General features: G+C 39.0%; 1 protein-coding gene across 9 annotated transcripts in view; it reads left to right on the top strand.

Annotated features, from left to right (window-relative positions):
- nol4lb (nucleolar protein 4-like b) overlaps nt 1-22,629 on the top strand; it is a 427,907-nt gene that overhangs the window by 384,988 nt on the left and 20,290 nt on the right. For 5 of the 9 annotated variants that reach the window (XM_043710520.1, XM_043710523.1, XM_043710528.1 and 2 more), the window contains 2 exons: nt 7,306-7,464; nt 17,372-17,491. In XM_043710520.1, coding sequence (XP_043566455.1) covers nt 7,306-7,464; nt 17,372-17,491 — 279 coding nt within the window. The remainder of the gene's footprint in view (nt 1-7,305; nt 7,465-17,371; nt 17,492-22,629) is intronic. The other 4 variants (XM_043710524.1, XM_043710527.1, XM_043710522.1 and 1 more) reach the window with 3 other exon arrangements.

Here is a 22,629-nt window from a genome sequence, read left to right as displayed (position 1 = left end):
TGTACAAAACTCGAGTGCGGCCGCAGTTGGAGTATTGCGTACTGTTCTGGTCACCACGTTATAGAAAAGATGTGGAAGCTTTGGAAAGGGTTCAGTGGCAATTTACTAGGATGATGCCTGGTATGGAGGGAATATCTTATGAGGAAAGGCTGAGGAACTTGAGGCTGTTTTCATTAGAGAGAAGAAGGTTGAGAGGTGACTTAATTGAGACATATAAGATAATCAGAGGGTTAGATAGGATGGGCACTGAGATCCTTTTTCCTTGGATGGTGATGGCTAGCACAAGGGGGCATAGCTTTAAATTGAAGGGTGATAGATATAGGACAGATGTCAAAAGTGGTTTCTTTTCTCAGAGTCGTAGGTGTGTGGAATGCCCTGCGTGCAACTGTAGTAGACTCGCCAACTTTAGGGGCATTTAAATGGTCATTGGATAAACATATGGATGAAAATGGAATAGTTTAGGAGAGATAGGCTTTAGATTGGTTCCACAAGTCGGCGCAACATCGAGGGCCGAAGGGCCTGTACTGTGCTGTAATGTTCTTTATTCTAAAACCTGATAAAGCTATATTCTAACTGGGTGGCATTTGTAACGTTATGTTATATCAGTGCACCTTAAAAACTGAGAAATGCATTTTGTATTTTAAGTTTTACTATTTGGCCTGGTTGAGTAACTATACATGAAACTTAATAAACTGCTGTCAGTGTGAAGGTGAGCAATTTTTTAAAAAAGGTGAGGTAGTCAGAACGCTAATTAAAACCTAATTTTGATAGATTCAGTGGTGAGCGAAATTGAAGAATTGTGTGTTTATGTATAGTAATGCAACATGTTGTGGAATTTTGTAGGACTGGATATTATGTGTCCTTGCCAAACATAATTTTTGGTGGAGGGTATGAAATACAGGTTGGGTGACTAACCCACCTCCTACCCGCCACCCTGGAGCTGTCCCCCATAATACAGAGAGTGGGCAGAGGCCAAAGTCCGCAGTCTATAAATAAATAATTTGGAACCCTGCCAGAGGTATCATAATGATTTGCAGCTATATATATAGACAGTACAAATGAGTCAATATTTCATTGCTTAAGTCTTGAATATAAGTAATCCATGCATAAACTTGTTCAACAGATTCATATGCAGTGATGATATTTGCTGACCATGGGCCTGCCTAACATCCCACCAGTGCATAGTAACAAGTTGTGGTGCTGCTAGAACAGCTGGAGCTGTCAGCCAATCAGATTTACTAGCAGCTCCAAAAAGTGGGACTTTCTCCCACTGAGGGATGGAAGTCTCACTATCCAATAAAACTAATGGAAACATATGCTAAATTATCTCAAAACTATCCTATGTGGGGCATCCCAAAGTGGGGGTTGAAACTCCATGTGGCATCATGAGCTGATATTTTGCAGGTGAAAATTCTAAAGCAGCAATGGTTGTCTTGGAGTTCTGCATTCCCTTCTTCAATGATTCTAGGACTATTAGGAGGCCTGTAAAAGACTCCTAATAGGGTGACCTCACCTTTCCTATTCCTAACCTCTTCTCCCTGATCTCATCACTAGTTTACATTGTCAACATAAGATGCATTTTAATTACATGGGATTATGTGGGTTTTTGAACTACTGATTTAGAAATCTCATTCTACAAGTAGCTCAGTTTGTAACTAAGACATAATCCAAACTGTTTTTGATTACTTGGATTCTAATATTTGGTGTTTTATTAATTGTGTATTGTCCGTGTTATATGTATACTACATGTTCCGTTCCCTCTCATAAAACTGGGATATTCTCATTCAGTTTCTTTTTTCAAAATAAATGAAAGCAAAAGATTTTAAGGAATATGTTACCAGTTTTTTAAAAATATCTTTCTTTCAAAAAAAATCATCTCGTGCAAAGTGGGGGTTTAAATCCAAGCACTGCATTCTCTATTTGTTGCAGAGCTATTTTTGAGTGAATATTTTCTTTAGGAAAAAATAAATTGTTTTCTTCACCTTTTAGAGCAACTGAATCTAAAAATGAATAAACAGTTGGAATCTTCTTTTGGTACAGTCTCCCTACTCCCAAACTCAAGTCATAGGAAAAAGGAACAAGCCAAAATTAGGTCATCCAGTCCTTCAAGCATTCTTTGCTATTCATCTTTTTCAAATGGTATATTAACTTCATTTAGCTGGCTTAGCTCTATCCGTTGACACCCATGGCTAACAAAAATCTATTAATCTCAGTCTTGAAAGCTCCAGTTGTCCTAGTACCAACACTTTTTGAAACAATGTAGTCTAATCCTCTGATAAAATCTGGGTTAAATGCAACTGCTAATATCTTCACAGTAACCGATCATGACTTCATTGGGAATGCCAAAAAGAAAGGTCATAGGGTATTGGAATTTGGGCAGGAAATAGTAAATTGGGAGTCTAGTGAGCAGGAACAGCATGGGGGGATATTGTGAATTGAGTTATTTAAAAGGTAGAGTGCTATTGAAAGTAATCCAGCTCGTAAGAACTATTAACAGAAGGCAATGTTAAAAAATTGTGACCTATATAACTGTAAGTACTATGCCATGTGTTGATCATGTTGTACAAATCGAAGCTGTTGGATTGTTCATGGAACCACCTTGTAGGGCGTGGATTCCCTGATATTGGCAAGTGTGATGTTTACTGTTCTGGCAGAATGTGCCTTGGGACAAAAATTATTTGCAATTATTTCCACTAAGATGCCAGCAACAGCACATTCTCGTATGAACTTTACTTTTCTTCTCTGTCGCATTGGGCTGAATCTCTTTTGCTTTGAAACTCATTCTCAACCATGTACATGAATTCTGTACCCATGAAGCTCTTTAGGAACGTGTCTATATTAGAGGCTTTGACAAACTAACTGATGTAATTGGGGTTGTCGAAGATGCATATCATTGGGATTGGTGGATGTTGTTGACATACTAAGTGGCTATATATTGAGTTTATTTAATAATAGTTCTCTTTGAAGCTTGCCCATTTTCTTTTTTGGAACTCTCCTACAACCAGTTTTCCCCCTCTGTCAGTTTCAGCACACCAAGTCATGCTCCATTTTGAGTGGAGCTTGTTGTCTTCTCTCTTTCCACTCTTGATAGTGGTCAGTGGCCAGTGGGAGAATTCATTTATCTGTCCATTTGGCATTTTAAAGTTCACTGAGATGAAAGCTCTGCTGGACAGTGGATTAAAACTATCTGCTTTCCTGTCTGTATCCTTACTTTCCACCATAAGTATTTGGTCGTGTGAGTGGCAATTTACTTGATCATTGATTAATGTCATATCCTTCAAGATGTTGTTTATGCACCCAGATTAATTTTTACAAACTGCTGTCACATTGTCATTAGAGGCACTGTTATCCCACTCTCACTGATATTTCTCCCACATTTTAGTATGTGACAGCATAGTTACTTCCCAAAACTTCTTTATCTTTTCTGTCCTCCACCTATGCCCTGCCACTCACCCATCCCGTTTTCTCATCTTACTGTGAAGGCACAGAACTATTACTGAGCCACAAATCAGTTGACCACACTACTATCTGGTATCCTGATCAAGTGTATTGGGTTAATGACCATCACCTGGCAACTTGACTGTGAAGGAAATAATATTTTGTCAAACCCTTTGCCACCCTTAATTGGCACCCAAGCTTGTTTGCTATTCAGTTATTGGATAGTGATTTGAAGTAGGGGTATGACAGATGTCCTACCTTAGCCCAAATGTAGAAACTAATAGACTATCTTTTCTGTTTTTTGATTGCAATGCAGTTATGTGGCCAGACTGATGTGATACTTGATGAGTGAACCCAACTAACTGCTCTACACTTGGAAAAGGTTGCATAGACTCTCAAATACGTGTAGAGGTTTGGTTTATTGAAAGATAGTCAGTTTTGATGGAAGTGTTGAGATTAGGGTTTTGGAATCAAATTAAATCCATCCATTTACTTTGTACAAATGCAACAAGTTAGTTTTTTCTTCTAAATCGAACTGTATGTTATCATCAAATGACCCTGTACATCATGGAGCAATGGTAACCGGGATTATACTGAACCTGATGATATGAGATCAGCTCCCAATGTTTGTTACTACTGCTTACTTTTATTGGTCAATGCATTGAGTATAGGAGTTGGGAGGTCATGTTGTGGCTGTGCAGGACATTGGTTAGGCCACATTTGGAATACTGCATGCAATTCTGGTCTCCCTGCTGTAGGAAGGATGTAGTAAAACTTGAATGGGTTCAGAAAAGGTTTACAAGGATGTTACCATGGTTGGAGGGTTTGAGATATAGGGAGAGGCTGAATAGGCTGGGACTATTTTCCTTGGAGTTTCAGAAGCTGAGGAGTAACTTTACAGAGGTTTATAAAATCATGAGGGGCATAGATAAGGTGAACAGCCAAGATCTTTTCCCTGGGGTGGGGATAGAAGGCATAGGTTTAAGGTGAGAGGGAAAAGATTTAAAAGAGACCTCCGGGGCAACTTCTTCACACACCATCCTCTGTATGTATTGAATAAGCTGCCAGAGGAAGTGGTGGAGGCTGGTACAATGACAACATTTAAAAGGCATCTGGATGGGTATATGAATAGCAAGGGTTTAGAGGGATATGGGCCAAATGCTGGCAAATGGAACTCAATTAATTTAGGATATTTGGTCGGCATGGACGAGTTCGACTGAAGGGTCTGTTTTCATGCTGTACAGTTCTGTGAGTCTATGTGTGTTCTCATTTTCCTCTTGCATAGTGAGAGATTCTTAACGGACAACTACAGATACAAATAAGTTAAGTAGGTATCTGCACCATGAAAAGTTTCTGAGAAGCAAGTATCAGACAGCAATTATTGACATAGGTTAGTTTAACTTAGTTTCAAAACAGTTTGTACAGTTTTATCCTTAAGAAACAGTTAACAATTGAATTTTGATATTATTTTCACTTTTACTTCTCTTTAACTAGGATCCCAGAATTACAAGCATTCTTTTAAAAAAAAAATGCACTTTGTAATTTGCAAGTGCCACAGAATACACTACTCTAAGGTGTGTTGTACTCTGGAACTGAAAATGTTCATAATTTATCAAATTTAGAACTATAATCATTTTTTCTAAATTTGGATATCTTGGTTGCCATTCAAATTAGTTGACTATTAAATTTTACCCGACGAAATGTTCATTTCTTTTTTATTATAAGCTAAAATTTAATACAATTAAAAAATCAAATGAAGTGAGATAATGCTGTATAAAGCAATTAACTCTTTCACTGGGTTTTAAAACAATAACTATCTTTCCTCATGTGAGTTAAAAAACAGCAATGAGCACCTCAGTGAAACATTTTTCCATTTTCTACAGCCCTTTTTGCCAGCTTCTTGATGTGATGAACTTGAAATTAATCAGACAGCAAATAATTTCAATCAAGACATGGGGTCATCAGGTTATTGCAATAAATTTTAAAGAACATTAGTAAGTTATTTAAAAGATTAACTAGCAGAATTTGCATTGAGTGGTAAGTTTGCTACTGAATTTTGTAAAAGTATTGCCTGATATTAAGATAATCATTTCATCCATCATCTCTCATGCAGGTGACTTTGGGTTACTGCTGCTGAGTATGGATAATGGAAGTTTCTATTTTTTATGACGATGATTATTGTTACTGAATATGATAAACTTTCACAAAATTCTTTTCAGCCTCAACTGAAGTACTATGTCCAATTCTGGACACCATATTTTAGGAAGACTGTAAAGAAGGTGCAAAAAGGTTCAGGAAGAATGGTTGAGAACATCAGTTACCTGGAAGATTGGATAATCTGGAGCTTTTCTTCTTTGGGTAAAGGAAGATTAAGGAGATTTGATAGAGATGCTCAAAATTATGACAGGTCTGGACAGGTTGGATGGAGAGAAACCTTTCCAGTGACAGAAACATCCAGAACCAAGAAGCAACAGTGACATAAGGAAACACTTTTTTTACACAGTGTCTGATTAGGATCTGGAATACACTGCCTGAGAATATAGTGCATAGAGTATCAATCAAGGCTTTCAAAAGAGAATTGAGTAATTACCTGAAGAGAAAACTGTTGCAGGATGGGGAAAAGGTCGGAATGGGACCAGGTTCAAGAGAGCTATGATGTGCAGGTCCCAGTGTTGGACTGGGGTGGACAAAATAAAAAATTAGGAGAAAGTGAGGACTGCAGATGCTGGAGATCAGAGCTGAAAATGTGTTGCTGGAAAAGCGCAGCAGGTCAGGCAGCATCCAAGGAGCAGGAGAATCGACGTTTCGGGCATGAGCCCTTCTTCAGGATTCCTGAAGAAGGGCTCATGCCCGAAATGACGATTCTCCTGCTCCTTGGATGCTGCCTGACCTGCTGTGCTTTTCCAGCAAAATAAAAAATTACACAACATCAGGTTATAGTCCAACAGGTTTATTTGGAAGTATGAGCTTTCAGAGTGCTGCTCCATCGTTAGGTAGCTAGGACATATACAATATGCCAAATGGCCTCCCTCTGTGCTATAACTATTCCCTGATTGTTTCTGAGACCAAACAAATATTTCCAAACCCCGATATCTTGAATTTTAAAAAGACTCTAATTCTGCCTCATTGTGGAACAGATACCAATTAAATTAACAGAAGATGATTCCCAAATTACCTTTGATTTTTATTAGTTGTACAGCTCTGGAAAACAAATGTGTTTGTGGTAAAAAAAACTTTGAAAACAGGATCTTTGGTTCCAGCCACTTCCATGTTTCTAAACAGTAAGAACAATGTTATGATTTATCCATCAGTGGCGTACTGGATTGCTCGTCACTCAGACTTGAATTATTCACAGAAGTATTGAACCTGTCACTGGAGAGCTCCAATATGCTTATGTTAGTGAAGTGTAAGATTGCAATTGTTCTGAGCCAAACTTTGATGTTGGAGTAAATGCCACATTTGTGCTCTAGATCTCCTGTAACCAATAGCAACCACAAAGTAATGCAGCTATGGCCAGCAGCATAAGATGCCAAGTTTTCATGGAGCCAGCAGTATTTGTAGGTCATGTATAAAAGCATGTAAAATGGTCCATGAGACAAAGCTAAAGCATTTCAGTTAGGCCTGATAATTGTTTTAATTAAATCAGTATGATGCTATAAAGTCGCAAAACCAGTGATTGCAAATGTAGAAACAAATCATTCTCATTAACTTCTTTCACATTTTGTCAACCTTGCCACATTTAATAGAAATTTTCAAATATAGGTGTAAAAGGAGTAGTGTTGTGATAAAATCAGCTTGCAATTCAAACAAGGGTAATTGCACCTGAATTTGTCCATTTATCCTCGCCCTCCCTTTTTATTTCTTTAGGCGTCTCGCCTACATGCCTCCTCTTTCAGACAGGAAGACAGGGAAGAGGGAGCCTCCAACTTCTTCATGACTGCTGTCGCTGGTTCAGCTCCTTCTTCAACCAACAGGAAGCGTGCTTGCTGGAGGGTGAGACGGACATCTGGTTTTTCTTCCTCTGAGGTGAGACGCTGCGTTTCGTGAGGCGGCCCACCCAGAGTTCCCTCTGAAATATTCTTGTGTAGCTGGTGGGTGTGAGTTTCAAAACTCCCTTGGATTGAAACCTGCTGTTACACATGTGAGAAGCAAACATAATATCAACTAGAAGTGTAGTGTCAGAGCAATGTGGATTCATTGTTCTCTTGTCCCCCTCCCCCTCCAGTTAGAACCATCACTGTTTTTTTTAGTTAAAAATCACACAACACCAGGTTATAGTCCACCAGATTATCACACCTGATGGTTGTCCTGAAGAAGGAGCTGCACTCTGAAAGCTAGTGCTTCCAAATAAACCTGTTGGACTATAACCTGGTGTTGTGTGATTTTTAACTTTGTCCACCCCAGTACAACACCAGCTCCTCCACATCATGGTTTTTTTTTTAAACTTTTTTTTTCCTGCTGTGTCAGTATAGAAGCCTGGCTGCAAAGTTGATTATCAGTTGAGGCTAGGAAAGCATGACAGACGTAGCCTGCTTTGTTATGTCTAAAGCATGTCTATCATACTTCAAAGCACTGAAGTGTATGTATTAAAAAAAGAATAAAAACTGTTGTTTTCTGACATTTTTCTGACCTTAATGATCTGGCTCCCAAACAGAAAGGCCAGGGAATTACAAACATCTGCTGATCTAGGAAGGTGTTCCTCAACAAGTAGCCATAATAATACAGATTAAATACTGTTTTAATTTAGCAATTTAATATCACAATCCATAGTGGTTTAGATCACCAGTTACCTGACACGATACCACTTAGATCAGTTGGTGTTAGTTAATGATTGTATGCTCAGGCAAATGGCAGGAAAAAAATACTTCTTGAAAATCAGAAGCAAAAGCATAGATTGATACATTCTTTAAGGAGAGATTTTCATTGTGGCAGGGATGCTTATTTTAAATGAACATAAGGACTGTAAGAACTGGCAGTAAATCCAAAGGATTTGTATATTTGTCTTCTTTCCTCTCGTGTATAAATCTGTGCAACCAAAGCAGATTTTATTCTAGATATTTAAATTTAGATTTCGGGGGAATGATATCTCCCAATGAGGATCTTGACCTTGGCACAGCTAAATTTGGATCCTTTATCCCACCAGCAGCCTCATCCATTGATAACTGCAACAACTGATACTTATGTAGTTTTTTAAATAAAACTAACCATCTAAAGGAGCATTACAAATCAATATATGACACATAAGGAGGTATTAGGCTAGGTGACAAAAAGCTTCGTCAAAGATTTTAACAAGTGTTTTAAATGAAAAAAAGCATGGTAGAGGAGTGGAGAGGTGTAGTAATGAATTTGAAAGCTTGGAGCCGAAGCAACCAAAGGCAAAACCACAGTGATGGATCATTTATGACTGGAAATGGACAAGAGGCCAGAATTAAAAGAGTGGAGATATCTCAGAGGGTGAGTAGTTGGAGGAGATTGCAGATGTAAAAGGGACAAGGCTAAGAAGGGATTTGAACACAAGAATAAGAATTGTAAAACTGAAATGTTGCTTAACTGTGAACAAATGTAGGTCAGTGAGCACAGTGGTGATAGGGAAATAGAACTTGCTGTGCGTTAAGATGTGGGCAGCAGTGTTTTAGATGACATTTAGCTAATGGAAGGTAGAATGTGGAAGACCAACAAGGAATCTGTCAGAATAGTTGAGTTTAGAAGTCATGAAAGTAAACTAAAAACAATGATATTGCAGAAAAATAAAGGAAAATAATTTAGCAGTGTAAACACAAGCATTTGAATCAGATATATTACTCTCCAAATCAGTTGAAGAGGCATCAATATAAAAAAAAGCATGGGCATTTCTCTGTGTTAGAAATCGACCCACATTTTCTTTTAGGGATTCAAAGAACACCTTTCATCATTCACTTCACACATATTTACCCAGAAATGTTTTGGATGTTAGTGGAGATTTCTACTAATCCTACATATGACCTAGTTCTATCCTCACAATTTGCAGTGTCTGTGAGCGGGTGAAGCAGCAGAAAAGCACTTTAACCAATTAGACAGAAATATCTTCACACAGCCATACCGACTGCAAATCAGAAGGCAAAATACATTAAATCTAAAGATCCACTTGATTTGCACTCCTTAGCTCTTCCAAACTTATGGCCTCAGCTGCGAGATATGTTTGCAAGACAGTGAGAATGAGAATCAAATATACCTGGTGTGGTCTACAGAAAAAAAAAAGGTAAGATTGTAGAGGAAGAGGAGTGACTTTAGTGATTAAAAATACTTTCATTCTAATGATAAGAAAGTGTATAATGAGGTAAACAAGCAGTAGAGACCTTTTAAGTGAGATAAAGGAATAGAAGCTGATTTGTGTAGGGTCAACGCATAACAACTGTGAAATGTAGTTTATACAAATGCATAGAGAAGCATGTATTAAAAGCAGATTGATTTTGATGGGGAGTTTTAACCTTTAAATCGTTTGGGATAAGCAAACTAGCACATCATAAAAATTGTGAATTTCTTGAGGACGTCCAGAATAGTTTTCTGCGACAGTTCATGCTAGAGCCAACATAGGTTCATGTCATATTAGCTTTAGTAATTAACTAACAGCCAAACAGTGCAAGAACATTTGTCTAACAGCAATCATAATAATTGTTTAAGATTCGTTCATGGATGTTGGCATTACTGGTTAGGCCAGCATTTATAGGACTAGACAGAGTAGTGTGGGTAGAATTGAGGAACCGCTAAGGTAAAAGAAACGATTGTTGGAGTTATGTATAGGCCTCCAAGCAGCAGTCAGGAGCTGTGACGCAAGATACACCAGGAGATAGAAAAGGTGTGTAGGAAAGGCAATGTTACAGTGATCAGGGAGGATTTCGATATGCAGGTGGACTAGGAAAATCAGGGTGGTGTGGGTAGCAAGAAAAGGAATTTGTGGAATATCTACGAGATAGCTTTTTGGACCAGCTTGTGGTGGAGCCCACTAGGGAACAGACAATACTGGAAATAGTGTTGTGCAATAAGGCAGACTTGATAAGGATCTTAAGGTGAAGGAACCCTTAGGAGGCAGTGATCATAATATCATTGAATTTACTCTGCAATTTGAGAGGAACAGGATAGAAATAAAGATAATAGTATTTCAGCTGAATAAAGGCAACTACAGAAGCATGAAGGAGGTAGTTGGGTCGAATTGACTGGGAGAGCAGCCCCATAGGAAAGACAGTGGAACAGCAATGGCAGGAGTTTCTGGGATTAACTCAGGAGACACAACTGAGATTCGTCCCGAGGAAAAAGAAGCATGGTACAGGGACGATGAGGCAACCATGGAAGTCAGGGATAGCATAAAAGCAAAAGAGAAAACATATAATGTGGTAAAGGGCAGTGGGAGACCAGAGGATTAGGAAGCTTACAAAAACCAACAAAGGCCAACAAAAAATGAAATAAGGAGGGAGAAGATTAAATATGAGGTTAAGCTAGTCAGTAATATAAAGGAAGACTGTAAGAGTTTCTTTAGATATATAAACGGCAAAAGAGAGGCAAAAGTGAACATTGGGTGGCTGAAAAATGACGCTGAAGAGATAGTAGAAAGATGCTAGAAAAACTGAATGGCCTGAAGGTGGATAAATCACCTTGACCAGATGGACTACACTCCAGTGTTCTAAGGGAGATAGCTGAAGAGATAGTGGAGAAGTTATTGATAAGGACTGAAAAATTGCTTATGTGACACCTCTCTTTAAAAAGGGAGTGAGGCAGAAAACAGAAATTTACAGACCAATTGGTTATGGATAAGATCCTGGAATCCATTGTGAAGGATGAGGTTTCTGAATACTTGGAAGTGTATGGTAAAATAGGGCAAAGTCAACATGGTTTCATCAAGGGGAGGTCATTCCTGACAAATCTGCTAGAATTATTTGAGGAAGTAACGAGCAGGTTAGACCAAGGAGAGCAATGGATGTTATCTACCTGGACTTCCAGAAGGCCTTTGACAAGGTGCCACACAGGAGGTTACTGAGTAAGATAAGGGCCCATGGTGTCAGAGGCAAAGTGCTAGCATTGATAGAAGCTTGGCTGTCTTGCTGGAAGCTGAGAGTGGGGATAAAAGGATCCTTCTCAGCCAGTGACAAGTCGTGTTCTGCAGGACTCTGTTGGGATCACAACCTTTCACTTTACACATTAATGACCTAGATGAAGGAACTGAGGGCATTCTGGCTATGTTTGCAGATGATACAAAAATAGGTAGAGGGATAGGTAACATTGAGGAGGTGGGCAGGCTGCAGAAGAATTTAGACAAGTTAGAGGGAGTGGGCAAAGAAATGGCAGATGGAGTACGATATGTGAAAGTGTGAGGTCATGCACTTTGGTAGGAAGAATAGAGGGCTATTTTCTAAATGGGGAAAAAATTCAGAAGTCTGAAGTGCAAAGAGACTTAGAGTTCTAGTCCAGGATTCTCTCAAGGTAAACTTGCAGGTTGAGTCATTAGTTAGGAAGGCAAATGCAACGTTGGTATTTATTTTAAGAGGACTTAAATATAAAAGCAGGGACATCTTCTGAGACTCAATAAGGCTTTAGTCAGTCCACTTTTGAAGTGTTGTGCACAGTTTTGGGCCTCATATCTCAGGAAGGATGTACTAGCTCTGGAGTGTGTTCAAAGAGGTTCATGAGAATGGTCCCAGGAATGAAAAGCTTAACATACGAAGAACATTTGAGGGGTCTGAGTCTGTACTCAATGGAGTTTAGAAGGATGGGGGGGGGATCTAATTGAAACTTACAGAATACTGAATGACCTGGACAGAGTGGATGTTGGGAAGATCTTTCCATTGGTAGGAGAGACTAGGACCCAAGGGCACAGCCTTAGAGTAAAGGGAAGACCTTTTAGAACAGAGATAAGAAGAAACTACTTCAGGCAGAGAGTGGTGAATCTATGGAATTCATTACCACAGAAGGCTGTGGAGGCCAAGTTATTGAGTGTATTTAAGACTGAGATAGATAGGTTCTTAAGTATCAAGGGGATCAAGGGTTACAAGGAGAAGGCAGGAGAATCTGGATAAGACTCAATGGGCTGAATGGCTTAATTTCTGCTCCTATATCTTATGGTCTTTTAGATGCAGGAAAGATGTTCCTGATGACCAGGGAGTCTAGAACCAGGGGTCACCTCTAAGGATATGGGGTAAACCATTTAGGACTGATTTGAGGAGAAATTTCTTCACCCAGCAAGTGATGAGCCTGTGGAATTCTCTGCTACAGAAAACAATTGAGGCCAAAATATTGTCTGTTTTCATGGAGGTGTTAGATATAATACGTGAAGGTTAAAGGGATCAAAGGATGTGGGGGAGATTTGGGAACAGGCTATTGAGTTAGGTGATCAGCCATGATCATAATGAATAGCCTACTCCTGCTCCAATTTTCTACGTTTATAGCCCATTCCTATTTCCCTGGAGAAGATGGGGTGCCTTGCCTTCTTAAACTGCTGTAGGGGTGTAGGGACACCAATGGCACTATTTGGAGGGAAGTTCCAGGATCTTGACTCAACAACAGTGAATGAACAGTGACATAGTTCCAAGTCAGGATTGTGTGTACTTTGGAGGGGAGCTTGCAAATGTTTCCCATGCATCTGTTGCTTTTGTCCTGGTTGGTGAGGGTGATGGACAGGAAGATGTTATTGAAGGAGCCTTGGTGAATCACTGTACTGCATCTTGTAGATGGTACACATGCTGCCATTGCGCATTTGTGAGGAAGGGAGAAAAAGTTGAAGCTGTAGGTGAGGTACCAATCAAGCAGGCTTCTTCATTCTTGGTGGTGTAGAGCTTGCTGAGTGTTATTGGATTATTCCAGGCAAGTGAAGATTATTCCATTACTTTTCACTTGTGCCTTGTAGATGATGGACAGGCTTTGGGAATTTAGGAGGTCACTTACTTCCTGTAGAATTCCTGCCTTCAGACTTTCTCTCATTGCCACAGTATTTATATTGCTGCCCGAGTTCAATTTCTGTTCTAATGTAATCCCCAAAATTTTGGTAATGTGGGATTCAGTGATGGAAAGTATGGAAAGTATTTTGGTATGGAAATAAACTTGCAAATGATATCAAAACCAACACAAATATTCTTTGCAATTGTTAGGAAAAAGAGGCTGATACGAAATATCATTGGTCCCTTTGAAAATTGCTGATACTGTCAGTGAAAATCAGGAAAGGAAAGATATGTTGAGCATGCTGACATCTCATAGTGACACACATTTCCCAAGTAAGCAAATATTGAATCAGGTAAAGGGACTCACCAAAATTATTTTAAGCAAAAGTATTGTAAAAAGAAAATAATGGCACAATAGAGTGCTAACTCCCCAGGACCAGATGGTTTCTGCTGTGTTGTGTATTAAGAAAGTAGTTGGAAACACTATAATCTTCCAAAATTCTCTTGTTTCAGGAACTATTCCTTTTGATTGGAAAATTGTGCATGCCACCCTCTAATTTAAGAAACTTAGAGAGGGAAACCAGGAAATTATGAAGGAATTCAGCTAATATCTGTTGTCAGGAAATAACTAGAGTCTATATTGAGATTCAAATACAGCCCACATGTCTTTGAAAACTGTAGAAAGCAGTAGTGAAGATGACATTCCAAGCAGGAAACTTTTGGAGTGATTTAAAAACAAATAAATAACTGACTAAGGGCATCAGCAAGTAGATAAGAAAGTAAAGAACACAGTCATATCAACTATGATCTTACCAAATGGCAGAACAGCCCTCAAGCGATCAAATGGCCTAGTCCTGCATTATGCAGCTAGCTATATAGGAATTAGAAGTGGCACACGAGTTTTCCTTTGAGTTTGAGGCTGTGAAGAGTTTTGTGATGTCCTACGGTTACAATAGTGTGTCATATAAATGCATTTTTTTCTCCTTCCCAATAAAGGAGTAATTTAAATCAGAAAGCAGTTATTTATTGATACCAAACTTAGGCTTTACCCATATGTTAATTTAGCAGGTGGAAAAAGGAGATGGTGTTAAGAAGTTACCATTTATTAGGTCCTGAGGAAAAACAAATTCAAGTAGGATAGTGTGCAGTGAGTAAACAGGGTTGGAAAAGGTGGAAGATGGTATATGATGTCTTCTGAGGAGTAAAGTAGCAATGTTCATAGGAGTACAGTAGTACTAATATGCTAGAAGATAAAGATAAAGGACAAAAAAAAATGTTTCAGGACTAAAAGATATTGCCTTTCAAATATTAGGTTGTGGGTGTATTCTGTTCACAAGGTTGAGAATTATCCACAGATTTGAAAGCAGTATTTTTTTTTTAAAACACTGAGTGCTCTAAGGAATTGAGTTGTTGAAGAGAGCGAAATGATTAAACTAAGGTTATAGGGTCCAGTTTTAACAGAGAAGAAGAAATATAAGAAAAAAAATGTGATATCGTATTTTCGTTACCTCAGTGAAGTGCCTGTAAAATATAGTAACTTTTGCACGTAGGGATAATAGTGACCAGTCTACACACAACAATGTCCCATATTTAAGCTTTAGCGTTGTTGAGGAATATGGACCAAGATAACTCTACTGTTGTTCTTAAAATAGTGCCATAGCATCTTTCTGTACCTTTTACAGAAATCAAAATATATTTCAGTTTCACATTTCATTCAAAAGTCAGCACCTCTACCAATGTGTTATTGTGTCAAAACTGTAACAGTGTTAGCCTAGATTATGCATTAATGTCTTGGAATATGGCATAAATTCACATTCTCCTTATGCAAAGATGAGAGGTACCACTGAGCCAAGGCACATGTGCTTGAGTGGGAGTTTAATTTGAGACTGAGGAGATTATGTGCATCCAATTATTGGTAAAAACAGAGGGCTAGGAGTGACTCATTTGTCTTGACTAGAATTGGTTCAGTACCTGTTAAGAAAAATGAGAACAAACATCTTAAAAGTAAAATATAAGGTCTTTGTATTAGAAAAGAAGTATGGCTTGTAATATTGGCACCACAGTCTGTAGGATTACTTACAATTTATAATTACTTTTTTCTGACTGCATCCAATGTATAATATTCTTTTGTTGCGTGAATAAGTGCAACACCAGCAACTTGTATTTATGTAGCATCTTTAATATACTAAGCCATCCCAAAGAGTATCACAGTGTATACTTAAATAAAATTTGATGCTGAGTCAAATATGAAGATATCAGGGAAGGTGTCCAAAAGCTTAGTCAGAGAATTAGGTTTTAAAGGAGGAAAGATAATAACAGAAATGGAGAGGTTTGGGAAGGGAATTCTTGAGTTTAAGACTCAGGCATGTGAAGGCACAACCACCAAAAATGGAATGATTAAGATTGGGATGTTCAAGAAGCCAGAATTAGAGGAGTACTGATATCCTGAACAGTTGTGAGACTGGAGGAAGTAATAAAGGAAAGTGCAATGCCATTGAGGAATGTAAAAACAAAGATGAGTACTGTATTGCAAAGTTGAGACATTGCTTAACTGGTGTCCAGTCCAATCTAATGATGAATGAGATCTGTTGTGAGTGAGGATAAAGGGAATCCTCATTTTCTCATGTTACAGATATAGAACATGGAACATCCATATTGACCCACGCTTCAAATTTCCTTGCTTTTTGTGAAGAAAGATCTTCTGTTTGATGTCTGCTGGACTTCTAATCCTCTAAGATAATCTAATCAAAAGTTTAAATTTTGCAGCTCATAATTTATTGATGGGATTCCCCACATTAGTATTTTATAGTAGAGCATGTACATATGTTTACCCACCACTGTCTTATATCCCCACAATCATCAGGCTTACAAAATTCATCTTATCACTACTTCCTTGTTTATCTCCTCTTTTGTTCAACATGTTTCAGAGAAATCTTGTTGATCTCCTATGCTTTAGGAAATTAATTCCCCTGATAGGAGAGTCAAGGAAATGGAGATCATCCTTGATAATTGTTTGATGGAGTGGGTTCGACAGGTCGTACGGCTTGTGCTCCTGCTTTTTTTATGTGTTTTGAGTAAGAACAATGGAATACAGGTACAGGGTTTGTCCATTTAGAAAATTATCAACCACTTTGTGTAAAAAGAGATTTTCCATGGATTCTTGATTAGTGAAGAAGCGTAGTCAATGGTTCTTGTATATCCCAGGGTGCTCTGGTGAGAAATAATTTGACAGACATCTGTATTGACAAAACTGGCAACATATCAAGAAAAACTATTGTGCCTGGAAATTACCAAGAGAGTCTATAACAGTGTTAATCAATTTACAACAGTTCTATATTTGTCTGTTAAAATAACAGAGAAGGAGATCTGATTCATAATATGTTAAGTATTTACACAATATCATCGCTCAGTGTAATTTCCGGACTTTGATTTTCCAGTTCATGCTCTATCTCTCTCAATAAATGACATGACTCACCAAGATAATTTATATGGTGATTTTACCTCACCAAACAAATCCAGATCTGATCAGTAGCCTGTTACAAACTTATTTTGAGGTCACAAGTTTTGAAAATTTGTCATTATTAACATCGGCAAGCAAGTCCTGACAAATACTTTATCTGGCAATTTGGCCCTTCCCTTTTACCTTCCCATACTGCAGTACATAATCTAGATTCTAGAACAGTCAGAGATGTTTCAGAGAATATCTCAGTTCAGATATGAATAAAAGGAGCTACATTTAATTTCCAAGATCACAAGTTGATTCCTCTGTAGTTAAATCCGTCTTGTTTTGGTCATTGAAAGCAAGCACATGATTCCTGAGGTAAGCGCATGTGAGATCTGTTTATGTTGTTGAGCAATTCAACAGGATTCCTTTAGTGGCCTGATTAAAGGAGCCATTATCTTGAGTACAGAGAGTATCCTTCACAGCAGCACTTGTGATTGACCAGGTCTGTATTGTTCCATAGTCATTTAGCCTTGAGTGATTCGTTGTACAATATTCAACTTGTCTATCCTTTTCTTCTCTGTAGTCACGACCCACCCCTCCTCATTTGACCTCAGCTATGGCAGAAAATATTCTGGCTGCTGCATGTGAGAGCGAAAGCAGGAAAGCTGCAAAACGGATGCGACTGGAAGCATATCAGGTGCAGGTACTATTCATACTTAGCTGCTTGAGAGGGTTGCAAGACAAGGGGGAGCAGTTGTACTTCAGTTATATCGAACCTGGGTCACACCTGAGCTAAACTATTCCATTCACTTCAGGAACGATATATTGGCCTTGGTGGGCATATGGTGCAGATTCACCAGAAACGTGCCAGGGCACAGAGGGTTAAGTTATGAGGAAAGGTTGCATAAATATAGGTTACATTATTTTTGAGTATAGGAGATTGAGATATTTTTAAAAATGAAGGATTTGATGGAGGGAACTAATTCATCTGGTCAAGAAAGTGGAGAAAATCAGCCATAATAATATTGAATGATGGAGTGGGCTTGAGGGATTGTACAGTCTATGCTTCTGCTTTTTTTTAAATGTTCTGAGTTAGAACAATGGAACACAGTTAAAAATTAGCAATAGGCCATTCAAGAACAAAATCAGAAAGCAGGCTTTTACAAAAAGATAGTAGAAATTTAGAACGCAATTCCCCAAATTGTTGTGAATACTTGAGCAACTGATGCTTTCAAAACTAAAATTATTTGCTGAGGACATCAAGGAAACTGGAGCAAAGACAGGTAAAGAGCCATGGTCTGTTTGAATGACAGAGCTGAACTGATGTCCTGCTGCTGTACATTTATTCTCATGCTGGATGAAGTAGCGATTACAGTCCCTTATGAGACATTTTGTTCTCAATTCCAATTATTCTGGGCTGTTTTTATAGAAAGTCTTCCAGAATTAAAAAAAAATTCATACTGCAATTTACATTATTTTGCATCACTGCCAATTACAGATGATCCTTTTGGTATACAAACCTTATCCCAGAATCAACAAATATCAAAATGCGGTGGTGCAAATTTGATGAATTTTTTAAGAGAGCAAATAAAGAAAGATTGTGAATTGATAAAAAGTGAACATAATAGTGAAGCAGACTCAATGGATTTGGAGAAAGACAGAGGTATTGGTTCAAAATAATTCACTCCAGTAGAACACTCCACCCATAATGGACCGCATACCTCTTCTGCAGTTTCAGTGATTCCATGCTATACAGTTTGCAAAAACACATTAAGTGACTGATTTAACACAAAGAGATTCAGAGATACTTGGATCACAAGATTCGCAGCAATGCTGTGTCTATACAATGATCCAAGAATTGTATTAAATGAAAAAAGCCCTTTAGTCAGTTCAGTCTCAATCTTCCGGAATATCAATTTGACTGCCGTCTCATTACAGAATCTAGCTGATTCTTAAATGAGATAAGAGTTTTACTCCTAATTATTCTTTCTGACAACATATTTCAAACTGAAAAGAACTACGTCAGTTCTGAATTTGTCCCAATTTGTTTGGGGATTTATGCTGTCTTCTTTTGTTCTGTATTTTGTTGTATTGGAAAATATTACCGCAGAGTAACTTTTCACTACTGTACTAAATGTATATATTCTTTTTGGAAACTGGGACAGTGTTAGTCAAAAGAAATATTGCTAGTTGATCTGAGAATATTTTATATACTGAAAAGAAAACATATGAAGCACTGAAGGCTTAAGATCTGTACTTCAGCATGTTGTTTCTCATAGCTTTTCCCTCAGAAACTGTTCATTAGCATAATTGATATTCTTGCATTATTTAGATTAGATTAGGTTACTTACAGTGTGGAAACAGGCCCTTCAGCCCAACAAGTCCACACCGACCTTCCGAACAGCAACCCACCCACACCCATTCCCCTACATTTACCCCTTCACCTAACACTATGGGCAATTTAGCATGGCCAATTCACCGAATCTGCACATTTTTGGACTGTGGGAGGAAACCCACACAGACATGGGGAGAATGTGCAAACTCCACACAGATAGTTGCCTGAGGTGGGAATTGAACCCGGGTCTCTGGTGCTGTGAGGCAGCAGTGCTAACCACTGTGCCACCGTGCCGCCCATAAAAGAAATAAGGAGACGCGGGTTCGTCCGGGATCTGAACCCGGGACCTCTCGCAAGTTTGCGCAGTAGAAGACCCTAAACGAGAATCGTATGCCTAGACCAACGAGCCAGATAGCAGACCAATGAGCCAAATAGCATCCAGATAACCAGATTATCTCCAAGGCCTCCATAATCCTCTTACGTCATGTTCCAAAACTGTACACTGTACTAGTGGAGAAGTTATAGCCGAGGTCAGTACTGCTTCAGTGTGGTATCTAGAAGATTGAAAGCATCTGATTTAATGATATAAACCCATATCCTACTTGCACTGTTATTGCTTATTACACTGCTCAGACTTGGTGAATACAAGCCAACTAACACATCTTGAGGCTTTTTAATTTTTCCATGGCAAATTATCTTCAATTCTTCTATTTTTAGCTGGAGCACACAATGCCTTGCATTTGTTTGTTTTCAACTGCATTTGCTACAAATCAGACAGGTCTAAATCCTGTTGAACTATCCTTGTAAAATCTAGTATGTGATCTTCCAATTCCTCAGTACCATCAGTACATTCTCCTTCTTGCATTAAGGTTGTTTTTCCTGACTTGTTACAAGGTCTGCTATTACAGCTGGAATGATCATTTCAAAATTCCATCCACAATCCACATGATTGGTGAAAGATGTAGAATTGATAATCATTGGATTATAGAACAATTTAAAAACAAAATATTATTTATTTTAGGAAACAAAAAGCCTGGAGGAAGGGGCTCTGAAATCAAGGAGTATATCGACCTAAAAGCTAGTTACTGATAAATAATTACAAATACATTGCTCAGAAAAAAATATACAAATTCATTGAGCTACATTGTCGAAATATTTGACATCAATTAATATGTTTCATATAGTACACTTGCTATCTTTTAATATTTTTAAATACCATCAACTGATATTTTTCATATTGTGCTATGATCTGCATTTTAATAGATTGCTGATAGGGTTGTGGTAATGGTGACTATGCAACAATCATTGACTGTTGTAAAAACACATCTCATTCACTAATGAAAAGGAAATCTGTGATCCTGACCTGGGGTTTGGCATACATGTGACCTCAGGCCCAGAGCAATATGGTTCACTCTTAATTATCTATAAAATGGCTCAGCAAGCTACTTGATTACGGGCAATTTGAGATGGACAATAAATACTGGCCATGTCCCATTAAAAACTAGAAAGAAAAACAAAACGCTTGTCAGTTTAGGTCTGTGATCAATAATACCTCTAAGATGTAAGCTTGACACCAACTTTGTAAGGCACCCGGACCCTCAAATTCACCTAGTACAGGAGAGTGGCCCTCTAAGTGCAATATGTGTGCAAGGATGACACCCTGCACCTAGAGAAAACCAGCTATGTTCTGCCCAGGCTGCAGCACTAACCTCTACTGCTTTTAACCCAGTTCCTTCTGTATCCATTGTCACCTTTTTAAGAGGGATCCACAGCGAACTCCATCTCACCAGTGTCAGGATTCAAGGTTCCTGGGTGAAACAACCCTGAATTGGGAACACCCGAGGTGAAAGAGATTGCTGGGTATTAGAAGAGTCATTGGTGGCTTACCCTGCAAAAGGCTGCTCACGTTCCTCCATACAGTGAGACATGCTGCCCTCTGACAACAAGGGCCATATCTGCATTGTTCATTCAGCTAGAGCCTCAGCATGTGCACCAATTTGGTGAAGGTGCTGCACTGGCTAAGTGACCAGCCCATTACATCAAAAGGGAGTGTCTCTGTGCTCCAAATCTCTTTGTAACCCTGACCTACATCAATCATTAAACTCTTCATTGCATTCAGTACGGATTATCATTAAACTTGCATGACAGATGATGAAGTGATGGTGTGTACCTCCCACAGCACCCTTGGAAATTGCATGTATTATAGTTCACCTTTCACCAGCATTGGCATCTTTTTAAGACATTGGTACTAACTGTAGTATTATTGAGATGCCATTGTTCAATTTGCCTTTGCCCAGTGTATAAACCCTGAGATGTTCACCCTACTTGCATAACAAATGGGTTATTTTGTGACTGCAAATTAAATGTAGCTGGGATTTACAAATGATTGCTTCATGTAATTGTTTTGTAAAGTCCCCCATCCAGCAACTGTGAATGCCACACTTTTGCCCATCAAACTGACACCAACTCTGCCACCTCCCATGTTTCCCCAGCCATTTTCTAGTAGCATTCTGCATTTAATGAACAGCAAGTGATGGCAGGAAATGCAGCTCACAGTGGCCATCATCAGCATTGGAGCCTGCCTCTGCAAATTCCTCTGTTTTCCACTATCCAGCCTTGACTATCCCACCCCTTTTGGAATTGATGCCCCCACCACCCTTACTGACCGCCTGTACACTCATACCCTGCTTAACAAACAACAGATGGATCCCAACACCCAAACCTCTAACCAATTGCAATGAACATCCTCTACACATAACTGAGCATTCCTCTGACCGCTGTCTTTGCAGCTCCCTGACTAGTGATGACTGTGAATGGACCACGTGAGCAAATGATAGTATCCAAGCCTCTGGAATGTGTACGGATTGTGCCAGTGATTGATTTTAATGGGTCCTCTTGACTGACATCACCCTCCCTTGCCTGAAGTGAACGTTGGCCTCCACCCAATTTCCGACATGAACCTTTAGTTGACTTAGCATGTAGTGTTTTTCACGCACAGGCATCCAGAATTTGCTGTAGCTGTTATGTTGATGTTTTGGCCTGTCATAGAGGAAGGCTTCCCACCCCTCCCTGGACACATCCCCATTGACAAGCAACCTGTTTGTGTGTTGACACTAAAGAGTACCTCAATATTGCTGTACAGATAGCTGGGCTCTAGCTGAACTGCCAGTGTGCTAACAGGCAAGTCAAGGCATGAGTGCTGCTAGCATGAATGTAGATGTTAGGAAAGCAAGCAAGTTGCCCTTAGATGCATTCTGATTCTGGAATAGTGGTGCTGGAAGAGCACAGCAGTTCAGGCAGCATCCAAGGAGCTTCGAAATCAACGTTTCGGGCAAAAGCCCTTCATCAGGGATAAAGGCAGTGAGCCTGTAGCATGGAGAGATAAGCTAGAGGAGGGTGGGGTTGGGGAGAAAGTAGCATAGAGTACAATGGGTGAGTGGGGGAGGGGATGAAGGTGATAGGTCAGGGAGGAGAGGGTGGAGTGGATAGGTGGAAAAGGAGATAGG

Source organism: Chiloscyllium plagiosum, chromosome 20 (genome assembly GCF_004010195.1).
Source record: "Chiloscyllium plagiosum isolate BGI_BamShark_2017 chromosome 20, ASM401019v2, whole genome shotgun sequence".
In the NCBI taxonomy this organism is placed as follows: Eukaryota; Metazoa; Chordata; class Chondrichthyes; order Orectolobiformes; family Hemiscylliidae; genus Chiloscyllium; species Chiloscyllium plagiosum.
This window is presented reverse-complemented; position numbering and strand designations above follow the sequence as displayed.